The sequence below is a fragment of the Meyerozyma guilliermondii genome, genomic scaffold, assembly GCF_000149425.1.
Source record: "Meyerozyma guilliermondii ATCC 6260 scaffold_6 genomic scaffold, whole genome shotgun sequence".
NCBI lineage: Eukaryota > Fungi > Ascomycota > Pichiomycetes > Serinales > Debaryomycetaceae > Meyerozyma > Meyerozyma guilliermondii.
Window position 1 is genome coordinate 514092 of NW_001809795.1, and position 15589 is coordinate 529680.

General features: G+C 44.2%; 10 protein-coding genes across 10 annotated transcripts; 5 read left to right on the top strand and 5 right to left on the bottom strand. All coding sequences in view use genetic code 12, as the record gives it.

The window, feature by feature from the left end:
* Nucleotides 1-254: 254 nt before the first annotated feature.
* Nucleotides 255-1328, bottom strand: PGUG_04889 (uncharacterized protein; the record flags this gene model as incomplete). Its single annotated transcript, XM_001482885.1, has 1 exon — nucleotides 255-1328. The coding sequence occupies one exon, from the start codon at nucleotides 1326-1328 to the stop codon at nucleotides 255-257; it is 1074 nt and encodes a 357-aa protein (XP_001482935.2).
* Nucleotides 537-1001, top strand: PGUG_04890 (uncharacterized protein; the record flags this gene model as incomplete). Its single annotated transcript, XM_001482884.1, has 1 exon — nucleotides 537-1001. The coding sequence occupies one exon, from the start codon at nucleotides 537-539 to the stop codon at nucleotides 999-1001; it is 465 nt and encodes a 154-aa protein (XP_001482934.2).
* Nucleotides 1329-3197: 1869 nt separating the features above from the next.
* On the top strand, nucleotides 3198-4796 carry HGT12 (Hgt12p; the record flags this gene model as incomplete). The annotated part of the gene is made up of 1 exon (XM_001482886.1): nucleotides 3198-4796. The coding sequence occupies one exon, from the start codon at nucleotides 3198-3200 to the stop codon at nucleotides 4794-4796; it is 1599 nt and encodes a 532-aa protein (XP_001482936.1).
* A 67-nt stretch (nucleotides 4797-4863) lies between these two features.
* On the bottom strand, nucleotides 4864-5871 carry PGUG_04892 (SDR family oxidoreductase; the record flags this gene model as incomplete). Its single annotated transcript, XM_001482887.1, has 1 exon — nucleotides 4864-5871. The coding sequence occupies one exon, from the start codon at nucleotides 5869-5871 to the stop codon at nucleotides 4864-4866; it is 1008 nt and encodes a 335-aa protein (XP_001482937.2).
* A 285-nt stretch (nucleotides 5872-6156) lies between these two features.
* PGUG_04893 (fluoride transporter) lies at nucleotides 6157-7425 on the top strand (the record flags this gene model as incomplete). Its single annotated transcript, XM_001482888.1, has 1 exon — nucleotides 6157-7425. The coding sequence occupies one exon, from the start codon at nucleotides 6157-6159 to the stop codon at nucleotides 7423-7425; it is 1269 nt and encodes a 422-aa protein (XP_001482938.2).
* A 150-nt stretch (nucleotides 7426-7575) lies between these two features.
* Nucleotides 7576-8211, top strand: PGUG_04894 (uncharacterized protein; the record flags this gene model as incomplete). The annotated part of the gene is made up of 1 exon (XM_001482889.1): nucleotides 7576-8211. The coding sequence occupies one exon, from the start codon at nucleotides 7576-7578 to the stop codon at nucleotides 8209-8211; it is 636 nt and encodes a 211-aa protein (XP_001482939.2).
* A 74-nt stretch (nucleotides 8212-8285) lies between these two features.
* Nucleotides 8286-8948, bottom strand: PGUG_04895 (uncharacterized protein; the record flags this gene model as incomplete). Its single annotated transcript, XM_001482890.1, has 1 exon — nucleotides 8286-8948. One exon carries the CDS (start codon nucleotides 8946-8948, stop codon nucleotides 8286-8288), a length of 663 nt encoding a protein of 220 aa, XP_001482940.1.
* A 16-nt stretch (nucleotides 8949-8964) lies between these two features.
* Nucleotides 8965-12030, bottom strand: PGUG_04896 (uncharacterized protein; the record flags this gene model as incomplete). Its single annotated transcript, XM_001482891.1, has 1 exon — nucleotides 8965-12030. One exon carries the CDS (start codon nucleotides 12028-12030, stop codon nucleotides 8965-8967), a length of 3066 nt encoding a protein of 1021 aa, XP_001482941.2.
* Nucleotides 12031-12197: 167 nt separating this feature from the next.
* PGUG_04897 (uncharacterized protein) lies at nucleotides 12198-13979 on the bottom strand (the record flags this gene model as incomplete). Its single annotated transcript, XM_001482892.1, has 1 exon — nucleotides 12198-13979. The coding sequence occupies one exon, from the start codon at nucleotides 13977-13979 to the stop codon at nucleotides 12198-12200; it is 1782 nt and encodes a 593-aa protein (XP_001482942.2).
* Nucleotides 13980-14429: 450 nt separating this feature from the next.
* PGUG_04898 (uncharacterized protein) lies at nucleotides 14430-15587 on the top strand (the record flags this gene model as incomplete). The annotated part of the gene is made up of 1 exon (XM_001482893.1): nucleotides 14430-15587. The coding sequence occupies one exon, from the start codon at nucleotides 14430-14432 to the stop codon at nucleotides 15585-15587; it is 1158 nt and encodes a 385-aa protein (XP_001482943.2).
* Nucleotides 15588-15589: the final 2 nt, after the last annotated feature.

Genomic DNA, 15589 nt, shown 5'->3' on the forward strand with positions numbered 1-15589 from the left:
CTTGTCTTAGATACTCAAACTTGCCAAATCTGCAGTGTCTGCACAAAAAAATCGTGCATGCCAAGCCCCCAAAACGGATAACCAATACCGTATATGTGCGTCCAAAATAGTAACATTCCATAAGTATGACAGGAGACTACATAAATATTTCGCTGCAGATTGTGACATGATTCCTATTCCTTCGAATAGTTTTAGACCAAACCAATTTCGAGTGAAATAATTAAACTGGGATTTAATGTAATTCTATCTTATTCCTACTTTGATTCCTTGACTTGCCCAATCTTGATCAAGTGGTCCAAATCCTGTTCCACCGCATCCCAGAACTGGTTGAGAGTAGTATACTTGGGTTTCCATCCAATTTTATAGCCATTGTCACCACGAGACCTGGAATTAGTACCCCAGTAGTATGGTGCAAATACGTCTCCATCCTTGAGTTGAACAATTGGGTCTGGTTGAAGCTCTTGCACCTTGTCAGTTTTCACAAGTTTACGTTTGTAAAGTACCTCACCAACTTTTTCTGACAATTTTCTCCACAAATGCTCGACTTCAGTGGGTTCTTCAGTTGGAGTAGGCTCATTCTTGAGAGCCAAAGAACCAAAATAGTAGCCCTCTCTGCCCTGAGGAATGCTCTCGCCAGCCACGAGCTTGTCGAGAACAACCTTATAAAGCTCTCCCAAGTCGTGGATGTGAATATGACTCCAAATAGCTTCTCCAGAATACACCGAAAATGGACCATCGTTCTTGACACTAGCCTTGATCAATTCTGGAATCTGGACCGAATTGACCTTGTCGTAGCCATGGCTGATACCAAAAATAAGCGATGGACAAATAACAGCAGTTTTGACTTGCGGGTTCTTTTCCTGGATTTCCAAGATGAGCTTGTCGACGGGACGGTGAGGAGCATCATCACGAATCAGGTTAATTTCGTCAATATCCTTTTCGTCCGACCACACTTTCAAAGTGGGCTTCTTGTTAGCATCCAAGGGTTCTCCCAAAACTGAAGTTCCTGAGGTATGAATGAGAATAGTTGGTTCTTTTTTCGCAGTCAATGCCTTGCGGAGCACTTCCGCACTCGGAACATGGTCCACATTAGCAGTATTAATAATAATGTCACTTGCACGAACTTGCTCCTCGATCAATTCCAAATCGTCAAGTTGTCCAATTACCGTCTGGACTTTGTTTCCCGTAGCTTTTTTGAGTTTTTCGGCTTTTTCTTCCGATCTCACCAATGCAGTAATCTCATAATTCTTGGAGCAATTGAGAAGCTGGTACAACGCCTCTCCTCCTATGTATCCGGTGGCACCTGTAATAAACACTTTGCTCGTCATAGTCAAGAAATGGAAATTAGGGTCTAATAATTAAGGGTATATCCTGGCTTTATAGGTCTTCGTGTACTGCAACATTCTTGCTACTTCTCTCGCATGATGACAAAAATCACGTGAACCAGCTGAGCTATTGTAACTGATTTGTCAGAACAGGGTTCCGACAAAGCCACCGAAAATGCCACATTGACGTATTTTGCGGAATAATTGCTAAACAAAGCACCGGTTCCTGGCGCTTACTCATCACTGGTAGAAACATATAAATACTCTTACAATCTCATCTCGATTAAGTCATTAAGTCAATGTGAACGGCATTTGAAAAGCCTAAAGTAAGCCAAAATAAATGGCGTATGAACTCAGTCAATGTTGATTACAATGAAAGTTCGAATTATTTGCAGAATTATTATTTGAAACTGTGGAAACACCCATACACCACAACAAAGTGACCGATAAGTGCGAAGCAAGGTATAGCGTATTACAATTGTGTGAAGGTCAACTTTATGCACCCTCAAGTGAATCAAGTCTCCCTCCACATTCGTTTCGTATTTTCTTAAAATATTTTGTTGGATCTCGGATTTAATTTTTCTTGTCTTTAGCCGCCGCAGCATTGTTGGATTCATGCACAAGTGATCCGAGCTCGGCAGTAATCTGGCGTTTCTTAATATTTTGCATCTTAGAGTTGAAATCGTCCAGAATTAACAATTGGTATTGGGTGCAAAAATATTCCGAACCTTGACCTCATTTCTCCGAAACTAATAAGTCAAATTTAATTTTAATTTAATTGGATGATGAGTTCGAAAGCAAGTGAGCTCGACAAGTACAGGAGGATTTCTTATTAAAAGCCACAAAAGGGTCGACACGCTCCCCCCGCATATTCTTGCAGCAGATTGTTTCGGAAAATCGGCGTTGCACCCATGCACCAACTATATATATTCCTCGTAACGGAATAATTGCTGCATATTTTGCCCACATTTTTACTCGTACACGCCGCAATCGATAATGCGATGCAGGAAACCCAGCGTTTTTCTCGTCACTATCTGCACGATTACCTAACATTAAGGTTGTGAAACTGCGCAAACCAGCCGCTTTGCCCTTTCCGAATTCCACTGAGACGCGATATTATTCTCCGAAAAAAAAATTCTGGTGACGCACATGTTGAGATTGCTTTGAAGACTTAACCAAAGCTTTTGAAAACGTTAATGGCTTCTGGAGATGGTAGTGTTTACAATTAGCGTTTACTCGAGCCTCAGGGTTCAATTTTACGAACCTCTAAGCCTCCACTCAGGGAAATGCAACCCCATGATCCCCGCTATTGCAAATGCAACTTATGCATGTACCCCAATTTTCGTGAAAGTATTTGTGGGGCGTGTGGGGCCGCGTTAGGTTATGAACATGCCGAGGGGATTTGCCGAGTAAAAAATCATCATGCATGCTGAGATATACTGTGGGTTCTCGGTCTGCACTTCCCAACCAAGAAGTATTATTCCGCCGGAAGAACACTTGCATATAGTACGCCTTGGATTGTATCATCGCAGCATTTCGGGGATAAGCGACGGTAACTTAGGGTCTATTGAGCTATTTGGTACCAAATTACCATTATTCCGCAAAATCTGGAGATGTCATTGTGATCTAAATAAGACCAAAAACCCGTGCTCAATTAGCTCGATCGGTGTTGTGTCAGGAAGTGGTTTTTCCTGACGCATGCACCCCGCATGAGCGGGAAAAAAAATTATTTTTTAGCCGCATGACGCCTTACCTCCAAAGCTGCAAATTCATCCAACACGATCGTTGAACCAAGATTTGGTGACCTGCAGTGTCGGCTCGGCACACTATAAAAGGCTGTTAATTCGTCGAGGATTTTTCATACGAAAACTTATGGGATTAGAAGATAACGCACTCGTGCGTAAATATGTTAATGTCGGAGAGAAGAAGGCGGGATCCACTGGTATGGGGATCTTTGTCGGATTGTTTGCTGCGTTTGGAGGTATTTTGTTTGGTTACGACACCGGAACCATTGGTGGAATCTTGGGAATGAAGTACGTGACAGAAAGATTTCCTCAAGACTGGAAACACGATAAAGGTGTTCCACAACATACATTCTCATCATCGGAAAAATCTCTTATTGTGTCGATTTTATCGGTGGGTACTTTCTTTGGATCTTTGCTTGCTCCTTTACTTAACGATACCCTTGGACGTCGTTATACATTGATTATTTCTTCTTTACTTGTGTTCAATTTGGGAGTTATTTTACAAGCTGCTGCCACAGCCATTCCATTATTCTGTGCGGGTAGAGCCATTGCTGGATTTGGGGTGGGATTAATTTCTTCTTGTGTTCCACTTTACCAATCAGAATGTACTCCCAAGTGGATTAGAGGTGCGGTTGTGTCTCTTTATCAATGGGCAATTACCATTGGATTGTTGCTTGCAGCCTGTGTCAACCAAGGAACCAAAAACAGAAACGATTCTGGATCGTACAGAATTCCTATTTCCATTCAATTCTTGTGGTCGTTGATTTTGGGTATTGGTATGATTCTTTTGCCTGAATCTCCTCGGTTCTACATCCATGTTGGTAAAGATGACAAGGCCAAAGATTCGTTGAGAAGATTGAGAAAATTGCCCATTGATCACCCAGATTTAATTGAAGAGTACATGGACATCAAAGCCGCTTACGAGTTTGAATGTTCGTTTGGAAAGCCTTCTTTGGCTATGCTTTTCTCCAGAAACAACAAGCAGTTCAAAAGATTGATGACGGGTATTTGGCTTCAAGCTTTCCAACAATTGACCGGTGTGAATTTTATTTTCTACTACGGAACCACATTTTTCCAAAGTGCTGGTATCAAAAACGAGTTCTTGATTTCCTTGGCTACCAACATTGTTAACGTGGGAATGACAATTCCTGGTGTTATTGCAATTGAGCTTGTTGGACGTCGTAACTTGTTGTTGATTGGTGCCGCAGGTATGAGTATCTCGCAATTAATTGTGGCCATTGTGGGAGTAGCAGCAAGCTCCAAGGCAGCTAACCAAGTGTTGGTGGCCTTCTCGTGTATTTTTATTGCATTTTTCGCATCCACTTGGGGTCCTATTTGTTGGGTGGTTGTCGGTGAAATTTTCCCATTGAGAACAAGAGCCAAGTCTGTCGCCATGTCTACCGCTTCCAACTGGTTGTGGAACTGGGCAATTGCATACGCTACCCCATACATGGTGGACTCTGGAAAAGGAAATGCCAACTTGGGTTCCAAGGTTTTCTTCATTTGGGGTGGGTGCAACTTTTTGTGTTTCTTCTTCACTTACTTTATGGTCTACGAAACCAAGGGTATGACTTTGGAGCAAATCGATGCCATGTACGAGCATGTTGACCACGCTTGGAAATCTCCATCATATGTTCCACTCGAGCACGAGTTCAGAGGAGAAATGTCTCCTCATTCCAGCACCAAGGCCGAGGGTATTTCCGAGGTCGAAGATGCTTCTGTATAATTCAATTCACATTCTACTTTTCTTACTGTACTTACCTCTATTGTCTGTTTCTCTACTGTCTTTTTCTCTACTGTCTGTTTCTTATCTGAGCCACAACATCCTCCACGATTTTCTCCAACGGTGTAAACTCAAATCCCAACAAATGCCGGGTTTTTTCATTTCGTTTGCTAGCCAAAGTCTTAATATCGGCGGGACCAGAACCAGGCGTTCCTTTGGGCACTTTCCCCTTCAATTGTGGGAACTTTTCGTTGATAATATCCACCATCATTTGCGTGCTAAAATTACCGTTTGTCATGAAAAGTCGCTGATTTATAGCCGAATCGTTCTCAAACGCAAATATATGTGCCTTGGCAACATCCCGCACATCGACATAACCTCCTTTGTCGTTTTCAAAAGATCCCGAAGGCCCAACCTTAAGTAAAGTGTTGATCATTTCGTTGGAAGTGTTGAGTTTTTCACCAACTTCGCTGTCAAAAGCCTGCGGTCCAAACACATAAACTGGGTTGACGGCTGCCAACTTGAAGTTTGGCTTCTCTTCCTCCAAAAACTGCCATGCCAATTTTTCGGCAAACGTCTTGGCACCGTAGTAGGCAGAAATCGGGTCTTTGATCGCATCTTCATAGCTGATTCCGTTCCAACTAGACTCGTCAAACGAGTTCAGGGCGTCCTGCTCGCCCTCATAAGAGTACAAGGCAGCGTCAGAAGAGGTGATAACCACCCGTTCGATTTGAGGACCGTATTTCTTGACGGCCGCGAGAATGTTGCGAGTACCATTGATGGCAGGAATTACCAAATCTTTTTCTGGATCTGTAGTATCGTAAAAGAACGGCGACGCGGTATGCAAAAGTACAGTAACTTCGGGGTGCGCCTTGATTGCAGCGTCAAACGCACCATCAGCGGTAATATCTTTAACCAATTCGTATTGAAATTTTTCAGAATTCAAACATTTCTTCAACGTTTCACCTTTGGCTTCGGAACGCACCGAGCCAACAACATCGTAGCCCTTGGCAATCAATGCCTTCACTATATGCTGGGCAATGAAGCCAGATGCTCCAGAAACAAAAACTGAAGTCATGACAAACAAAAGACAATCGGCGGTTTTGGAGCTTCGGATCTCATGCCCGTTTAAGGAAAGCACATACAGGACCGACCCACCGGTCAAAAAAGTGCCAAGAACAAAGACATTAATAACGAAAATGCAACAAATGCTAGCTCAATTTGCAGCCATAGCTGTCAAGCTTCCCACATCATGCACGTTTGACATCTGCGTCTAAACACTGTGCATCATGCATAAAATCCCACGCATAGCTCCTGCAGGCGAGGCATCTCTAAAATACACCCCAACAGTAAATAAACCATCATGGAATCCAATGGGCCACCACAAAGCCAAGACCATGGCGGGGAAACCCTCAGCAGCAATCTACCGTCCGGGTATGATCCCGACGAGCCTGAAATTCCGGTATCAAGACAATTGACAATGCGCAGAGAAGACTCACTTGCAGAAGCTATACCGTCCGGATATGCAGAAGACGATACACAGCCTCCCGTTTTGCGCCAGCGTCTGGGACGAAATCTGTCGCTTCTGGCGTCGTTGCCTGACGGTTACTATGACGAAAGTGACAAAGCCAGTCCAATACAGATGCTTTTTCTCGTTGAGCCCGGTTTCAAGACTTGGTTAAATATACTTAATGGTTCCATTTGGGGTGTTTTGGCTCGTAGAGGCCTTGAAGCACTCACTACATACAACGGGAGCTACCTCAGTGGAGTTGTATGGGCAAATTTCGCCGCTTGCGTAGTAATGGGAATGCTTGTGGAATCTCACGAGCTATGGAAGATTACTGAAAGCGAACTTCAATCTGTGAAAGCATCGCTTCCATTGTACGTGGGAGCAGCCACAGGATTCTGTGGTACCCTCTCGTCATTTTCGTCGTTTATTCTTGAGATGTTCTACAAATCAACCAATACGGAACCAACCAATTTTTCTTACCCCAATAGGGCATATGGAATCATGGAATTTCTTGCCGTGGGTATAGTACAAGTTACTGTATCTCTCGGAGGATTCTATTTGGGTTCAGATATGCTTCGATTTTCCGACAGAAGGTTTCCTAGTATGTCTTTGAAAACTTATCAAGTACTTGAATGGGTTTCCATGGTGGTGGGAGTTGTAGCCTATATTGTCACTATTGTGCTCATAGCCGTCAAAAAATCCGGATCCTGGCGCTCGTGGATGTTCTCCGTCTTATTTGCTCCTTTTGGAGCATGGGGTCGATTCTACGTTTCTCGGTGGTTCAATACTCGCATCAAAGGATTTCCGCTAGGAACCTTTATTGTAAATTTTTCAGGAACATTGCTACTTTCAATTTTTGTCGTTCTTTCTCGAGGAAAGACCTCAACGCTGCAACTAGTCATATCAACCATTGCTTGTCAAATTCTTGAAGGCCTTAGTGATGGTTTTTGTGGAGGTCTTACTACAGTGAGCACATTTGCAGCCGAGTTAGCTGGTCTAATCAAAAGCTGGCACTTCTACCGCTACCTCATAATTTCGATAGTGGCGAGTTACGCCGTGACGATCCTTATCGCTGGATCCTACAATTGGACTCGTGGCTTCACCACCACCGTATGTTCTTGACTCGGGAACCCGCATCCACCTGCATAAACGGTGCGTGTCTCTCATGCACATTGGACCCAGATGCGCTCGCATTCACCTCCCAAATTGGGAATCGCAGAGATACCAATAAAACCTAGACTATTAGTCACTAATTTCATTTAATAGATTTTCATGTACATTCCTAAGAAATACGCCGAGACAGACTGGGAGAAGCAAGCAGATCTTATAGTCAATTATCCTTTGGGTACAGTTGTGACTTCTGGTGATCAAGGGCTCATCGCAAACCATATTCCCTTTTATCTCTACACTGATCTGGAAACTGGAAAGTCGTACCTCAGAGCACATGTGGCCAAAGTGAACCACCAGGTCCCCAGCTTGAAAGAAAATGATAATGTGATGGTAATTTTTCAATCTGCAGACTCCTATATTTCACCCAGCCATTATCCCGGAAAACAAGAAACCCATAAATATGTCCCAACGTGGGACTTTGCGGCTGTTCATGTATACGGAAAGTCCAGGATCATTGATGACGGCAAGTGGGTTCGTAGCCAGCTAGACAGCTTCACTGCTCAAAATGAGACCAAACGAGCAGTTCCATGGAAGGTGAGCGATGCTCCAGAAAGCTATACTTCTGTCCTCATCAAAGCGATTACTGGCTTGGAGATCGAGATTGACAGAACAGAGTGCAAGTTCAAATTTGAGCAGGAGAAGTCTCGGAAGGATATTGACGGAGTAATTGAAGGACTTGAGAAAGAGAACCCTGTCGTCTCAGAAATGGTCAGAGAAGCTAATAAGGTCAAGAGCTAGACCAGAATATCATAGAATGAATCCAAGAATAGAATCCAATCAACGAAGAATATGAATCTTGCTCATCACCTGGTCTAGTAAGGTGCAAACCTGCCTCCCCCACGAGGCCCTCTTCCTCGTCCTCTTCCTCCTCGTCCTCTCGCTCGGAATGCTCCTCGTCCTCTGAATCCCCCGCGTCCACCTCGGCTGTTGACTCCAGGAATGTTGGTTCTTTTCGCACTCACCTTGAGTTCTCGACCATGGAACGACGAGCCGTCTTGGGTAGCTACTGCTTTATTGACGCCATCCACATCAGCAAACTCCAAATACGCAAAACCCTTGGGCTGTCCAGTATGTTTGTTGGTCAAAATCGTCACTCTATTGACGACTCCACTACTGGAAAAATGTTGCTGAAGCTCCAATGGCGTGGCCCCGTAATCCACATTGCCAATATATATCGACCGGGAATCGATATCCCGTCTCTCCTCCTCGGTATCTCCTCCCTTGTCTTCGCTTAGCTGGGCATGAAGTTCTCTAAGCTTTGCAGCTTCTCGCTCCATTTCTTCCATTCGCTGCTTAATCATTTCTGCTTCCATTTGCTTCTCAGATGTCATTTCCTTGTCTACAGAAGTGCTGGAGTCGGCAATCTCAACCGCCACAGGCTGCTGCTGGACCTCCATCGATATTTCATCAGACATGTTGTGAAGTATTGGCAAACTAACTTTCAAACAGAACCTTGTTCGCACCGGTGCACCCATACTAAGCGTCCACCACCTAATAGTTACCAGGCAAGTTTCTCTCCCGGTTCAAATGCTTGGTTATATCCTGGGTTCGAATAGAAACCGGGGCAGTCGACCCCCCAGCTTTGTAGTCCCGGTGCTTGCTTTTCTTTTTATATGGTAACAAACTTTCAGTTTCGGATGCAATATCACAGTCCGTCTCGTAGCCTCGGTCCCATGGAATGCCCTCTTCTTCTGAGCTTCGTACTCCCATGAAATTGCTTTCCTGTTCTTCTTCGAACGTGTTTGTAGGACGACTCATAGGACCCTTTCTTGGTTTTTCAAGACACAAAACTAGCAAGAAAAATACAGCTCCAAATAGGATTAACCCTAAGATAATGCCAACTCCAACACTGACAAATCCTAGGTGAATGTGCAAGAAGTTATCGTGTTTGGAGTGGTTGAGCCAGTCCAAGTTCAACGGCTTGTTAATAAGGAAAACACAAGTTTGAGCCTTGCCACTTTGGTCGCCTAACGAACATCCATGCGAAACAACTTTGACTTCATGGTCCTTGTCGTAAGACAGAATTGGGAGGTTGTCTTTTTCGTGAAACTTCAAGTATGTGGTATCTGAATTTTGGCTGTGTCGGCACGATAGCATAACGTCACTATGGTTAGTGGACAAGAGCCCACTTTGAGCGGTTACCGTATGATCAGAAAATACACTTCCTCCATCCACACACGAGAGAAGTTTCGGAAGCTCTGAGTTGGGAATAAGGTGCATTTCCAAAAACTCCAAAAGTTCGGGAAACGAAACCGTAACGTTGAAATCTTTCAACGACAGCGGCGATGGTATCAAAAGAGAGTGGTTGGGATCGGGTCCAAGAACCATCGACGACAACTTGGGGAACTGTTCAAGGAAGTCGAGAATATAATGTGCCTTATGAGTGGCCTCGAAAGTAGCCTCGATGAGGTCTCTCGTAGAGATTTGAAGACTTTGAGGAAGAAGAACCTGATCAATAGCCTGTATCACTCCTTGGTTGAAAAGAATGTCTCCTGCCAAAGGAAGCTCCAATTGTGTATCATTCAATGTGATATCGTTGCTGTAGGCTTTCAAGTTCTTGTTTTGGATCTTCAAATCCTCACCTTGAAGAGTTTTGAATGTGGTATTTTCACCCTGGAAATCCGAGTATATCAAACCTTCAACAAAGAGATTTTTGACCACTTTTTTGAACTCTTTCTCATTATTGTTCAAATACCGCAAAACCAATCCAAGTCTATCCCAGTGAGTACGAGTACTGGTACCAGCCTTTGAATTCGATATTGGCAAAAAAACCGTATACCCTTGGGCATTTTCCGCGAGACTCAAGAGCTTGAATTCCTTGAGTATCTCAATTGTCTTGAAACAACTCAGAGCGTCCAAGTGCCAGAGATCGTCTTTGTTATCTGTTTTGGATATCATTTGTCCCAAAGTCTGTTTGAAGTTGATTGGCGCATCAATGTCATCGTCTGCAAAGTAGATGTAAGTATCGTTAACGCAGCGTATTGGCTCTCTTGTTAGATTAACATCGTCGTTTATGGTAGTTGAAACGTTGGATGATGCCACTTTGACCTTGTAGCAAGAACCCATCTTCTTCTTAGAGCAAAATTTGGAGTCTAGAAGCCGCCTCAGATATCCTTTGAATTCTTGAGCGCCTTCTAAAAACTGATACTGAAGCGATTGCTTAGCGCTAGTCGAATAGGATCCGTAGGTGGAGCTTTTGAGGTCGTCGGAAATGTCATCTCTCAGGTCGATGTCGATAAAAATGGTTTGGTTTGAAGATGAGCCATTAATCAAGGATTCTAGGTTATGTAGCTCCAATTCCTGAACGAAGTGAGAAAGATGTAACGCATAAAGTGCCTTTCGAGGGATCATAGGTGCAAGAGAAATACTAAGGGAGTCGAAGAATTTGTGCTTCTGGTCATCAAAGATATGGAGCACTTTATCGGAAGCCACAGCACTCGTGGACGCAATTACCTGGTCGTTCAATAGTAGCCTGCTACTATTAGTTGCCAAGCTGGTGTTATAAATAGTTCCTGATGGTGCCTTATAAGCTTTTCCGGTTCCATTTGCACCTAAAATGTATTCAGGAATTAGTAGGTTGTTGAGCAAAGAAGTGACATCTCGCTTCATTTCCTTGACTGCATCCTTGGTGGTGTCAAAATCAGGATTCATAAAGTCATGATAAAGAGCGAGGTAATAGCGTCGTTGTAACTTTGAAAGCGAGCTGTTCACATACGAGTCTGACGGTATGAACACTGTTTTGGTTTTGTTCAAAAACTCGCTACACGTCTCAGGTACGACTGGGTATTTGGGATGCTTCTTCTTCTTTTTCTTCTTCTTCTCTGCAACTTCCACATCTTCTTCACTGAATAAGATCTGAAAGAGTTGTTGAACAAAAGTAATAGCATGTCCATCCACCTGGTAATTGCCCATGAGTATTTCACAAGCTGAGGGTCGCTCGGGTAGAAGCCTGTCAATTCCTTGAATAAATGACTGTTGGTGTTTGGCGTAAACGTCAGGTTCTACAATTGCAGCAATCTTATCGACAACATATTCTTGCAGGTCAAAGTCGGGGGATATGCTGATAGTATAATTTCCTGAAGGTGTTTGGGAAAGTGTCTCAAATAGCATCTCTTTCTTCCCCATATATCCCACACGAACTCTTTGGTTGATGATGTAGCGCAAGAGTGAATTTGGGTCAAAATTGTTGGCTTCATCCTCGGCAAAAGCCAGGTTTATTGGAGCAAGAAGGGTCACGTTGCCCAAACCGTTTATGATAGGCACCATACCATTTCTCTGTAACATTCGAAGAAAATAGGAATATTCAATATCGGCCGAAAGAACATCAATGATCGTTGAAGGTGTAGGCAGTGGATCCAAACTAGTCGTTTCTGTAGGCCGAGAGTATCCCGGGGAAACAAGGAGCAACAAGGCAGCAAGAAGTGCCGTGAACGGTCCCCGCTTCCATATTTCGAAGACCCCAATCATAAAAGATCGTAGATAGCAGTAGTTGAAACGATAACAGAAAGTGTGCTGTGCAGGATTTCGCAGACGACCCCACGGTGTTACGGAAGCCATCAGAGATGGTAGAGACGATATAGCAAGATATAGCAAGGTAAGAAAGAACAAGCAAGGTTCTTAGCAAGTGAATTCTATAGCAATTAAATGAATTTTGGAGTTTCGGCCTTTCAAATGAATTTTTACACTTTAGCCTTTTCCTTTTATAGCCTTTTTCTTTCTGCCGGTTAGAAAACGAAGACGGCCCAGGTTCCCACAATCCCTGCAATTGAACACACAGCGATGGCTGTCCACACTGCAAACCTCTCTGAAGCTGATGTGGTGTCCCGGCAGAGTTTGAGGTAGAAAAGTCCAGGCAAAATAACGCAAACAAGGAAGCAAATTGATGCTCCAAGTATACCGATCACACGGTCGAATTCTGGAAAGAGTATAGCCAATCCGACAAATAAGGCGTTGACACCAATGCGGACGAGAAATCTGCCCATTAGTTTCAACGTTCCAAGAAATGCTGGCGTATCTTCAAGTGCATGCAATGATAAAAGCGAGTCTAAAGTGGATATTATAGGTTTTGCATTCAACGGGGTTTTCGCCAACGGTATGAGGCAGATCAAGCCACTGAGCACAGGATAGCACCATGAAGGATAACCTGCTGTGGTCAACAAGTTGTTCGTAATTTCGTTACTGCACTTACTACCAAACATCAAAAAGCCAATGATGCCCATACTAAGGTCTGTAATCAAGGTAATGCTGTAGGTTTTTTTGAGGGTTTCAGTAAACCGATAGGGGTGTCTCATGTCACTTTTCAAGTTTGGAAAGATTGCGTGGCCTCCAAAGGGAGCCATGAGAATACCAATTGCCAAAAGTAAATCGGGGATCGATTGCGGCCACATATTAGTCGGCATTATGGATACTAAGGATCCCGGTGCTGTTGGTTTCAAGAAGCCACAAGCAAGCACTAGAAGCGTAATGGAGATGGTAGCCATTATTCCAAAGAGTGAAAAAACAGACAACACCGAGAGTGGTAGAAATGTGAATGGAGTCAACACAAAGAAGCTGAGTAGCTTGAACCGGGTTGTGGTCCATCCAGTTTCATCATTTCCGACGAGGGCATAGATCGAGTCCGAGAGCAACACAATCAAAGCCACCCCAGCGCCTATCAAGTCGACGGAAAAAATGACAGAAATGAGCAACTTTGCCATAGATCCGTAGGATGCAAAGCCCAAATCAGCATAGGTCATGATGGTTGCATCGGTATCCATAGACTTGGAGAGGAGAGTTGCCAGCCAGTAAGTGAGAGTTCCGCAAAGAGCCAAAAGAGGCACTCCTATTACCCAGCCCGCCTTAAGAATGCCCACAGGAAGTGCCAAGAGACCCACGCCTATGAGCACGTTGATGGAGTTGAAGATCGTTTGCGGAGCGGTCGACTGTCCCGCAACCACTGTGACCACGTTTCCATCTCGATCTTCGATTTTCTTGAGATTGAAATGCGATGCCGTCGTAGCAATGGAAAACGAAGACCGCAAGCTGGCAAACGACTTTGCAGGCATGAGCTTTCGAACAGTGTCACTGGCGTCGCCGTGGATGGGGATTCCGCTGCTTGTGTATGACGAGGAATGGCGAGTTCTTGTCGTGTTAAGCGCTGAAAGAATTTCATCCTGGTAAAAAACATCATTATTTGGCAGCAAAGCCGACTCGTAAGCAGACATAAACAGCTGGTTTCGCAAGGGCAAGTCCTGGATCACCGTACTGAGGCGTTCACCTCGACGAGACGGCATCATGAGTTCCGCATCATAAGTTTCGTCGTCTAAATCGCCATGTTCTCCAGGCAGCGAAACAAAAAAAGATCTTTTTTTGTGGATATCATTGTCGATCTTGGAGGCTACGAAGTTCTGTGCTCTTGTGAACGAACTGGCAAAGTTGTGGAGCGAATTGGGACCCTTGAAAGACCCGATCGGAGTGTCCAAGAAGGTGTGAGATTGGCGACGTCCATTGAGTGGTTCGGACTCCATGACCAGCTCCGGATGTTGAATCGGGTTCTAGGTGCGTGAAAATGGGAAATCCACAAGAAGTTGTCACCAAAAAATCTGCAAAAATAAACAAATTCAACAAACAATCACACACGAGAATACTTGCGTTATCTCTATTTTTCGTGCCGGACCTCGCACCCGTGCACCGACGCACCGCGTTCCGCCGCCAACCACCATTGATAACGTCAAGAGTCACAAGAAAGGACGAGTCAGTGGGAGTTACTTGCACACTTTATAGAGCACCAGGGGTATTGCGGGCGTTTTTTTCGTTCCTTGAAGATCGTAGAATTATATTTAGGTGCCAAAAGGTACCATACAGGAACAAACCGTCCCTAGCTCGTTGATCCATAGTTTTGGCATATTTTTCACATTTTAATTTTCCAATTTTCCCCACCAATTTCGAAGTTGAAATCACAAAACTCACACACAGATATGAACCCGCTACAAAGATTATGGGGCTCGATTATTTCTCCGGAGAGAGATCTTTCTGCTGCACAAAAATGGGTGTTGGGACTTCTCAACCTCACATCGGTGGTGATATTTTGGGTGCTATCACTGTTTCTTGTCAGTGATCTTTTTGAGCTGAATATCTACCGAAAGCCGTTTTTGATCACCTTCATCAACACCAGCTGCTTTATCTTCTATCTTGTGCCGTATTTGAGGTCGGAAAAAATATCACTTTTTGAGTTGATATCACGAGTTAAATACCAGTCTGCGGGCCACCAGCAAGTGCTGAGCACCGTGCACGAAGACTACGGCAGCAACGAAAATTTGGCTGGAATGGTAGTTCCAGAAGCTGCAAAAACTGAACAAATCTCAGAATACGAGACCGTCAAGCTTTCTCTACAATTCATCTCCTTGTGGTTTGGTGCCAATCTCGTCACCAATGCGTCGTTGTCGTACACCTCTGTTGCTTCTCAGACCATCTTGTCGACGACATCGTCATTTTTCACGCTTATAATCGGCTTTTTGTACTCGATCGAACGCATCAACAGACTGAAAGTACTTGGTATAGTGCTAAGTTTTGTCGGCGTAACCATCGTCACAAAGTTGGATGCGCTGACATCAGACCTGGTTCCCAACACCCCCACCACCGGACTCTTGGTTCTTTGGGGAAACGCACTAGCGTTGTTGGGTGCCCTCATCTATGGAATCTACACCATTTTGTTGAAATTCAAAACCATGGCGCGGCTGTCGGGTCAGGAAAGAACTCTCGATACTCACCTCTTTTTTGGGTTCGTTGGACTTTTTTGTCTTGTTACACTCTGGCCATTCGTTATCTTCTTCCATTTCACCGGCATTGAAACTTTCGAACTTCCTCCTTCTAAACATGTTGTTGTTCTCCTCTTGGTCAATGCCTTCATAACTTTTGTCAGCGACTTCTGCTGGTGCCGGGCCGTGCTTTTAACGTCTCCACTTACCGTTACTGTTGGACTTTCAATGACTATTCCTCTCGCCATGATTGGAGATTGGCTCGTAAAGGGCTTCAATGTCGACTTGCTATACTTGCTCGGAGCCTTGACCGTAACACTGGGCTTTCTCATCATCAACCAAGACGAACGCCAAGATTTCGTCGACGAAACTACATAGAC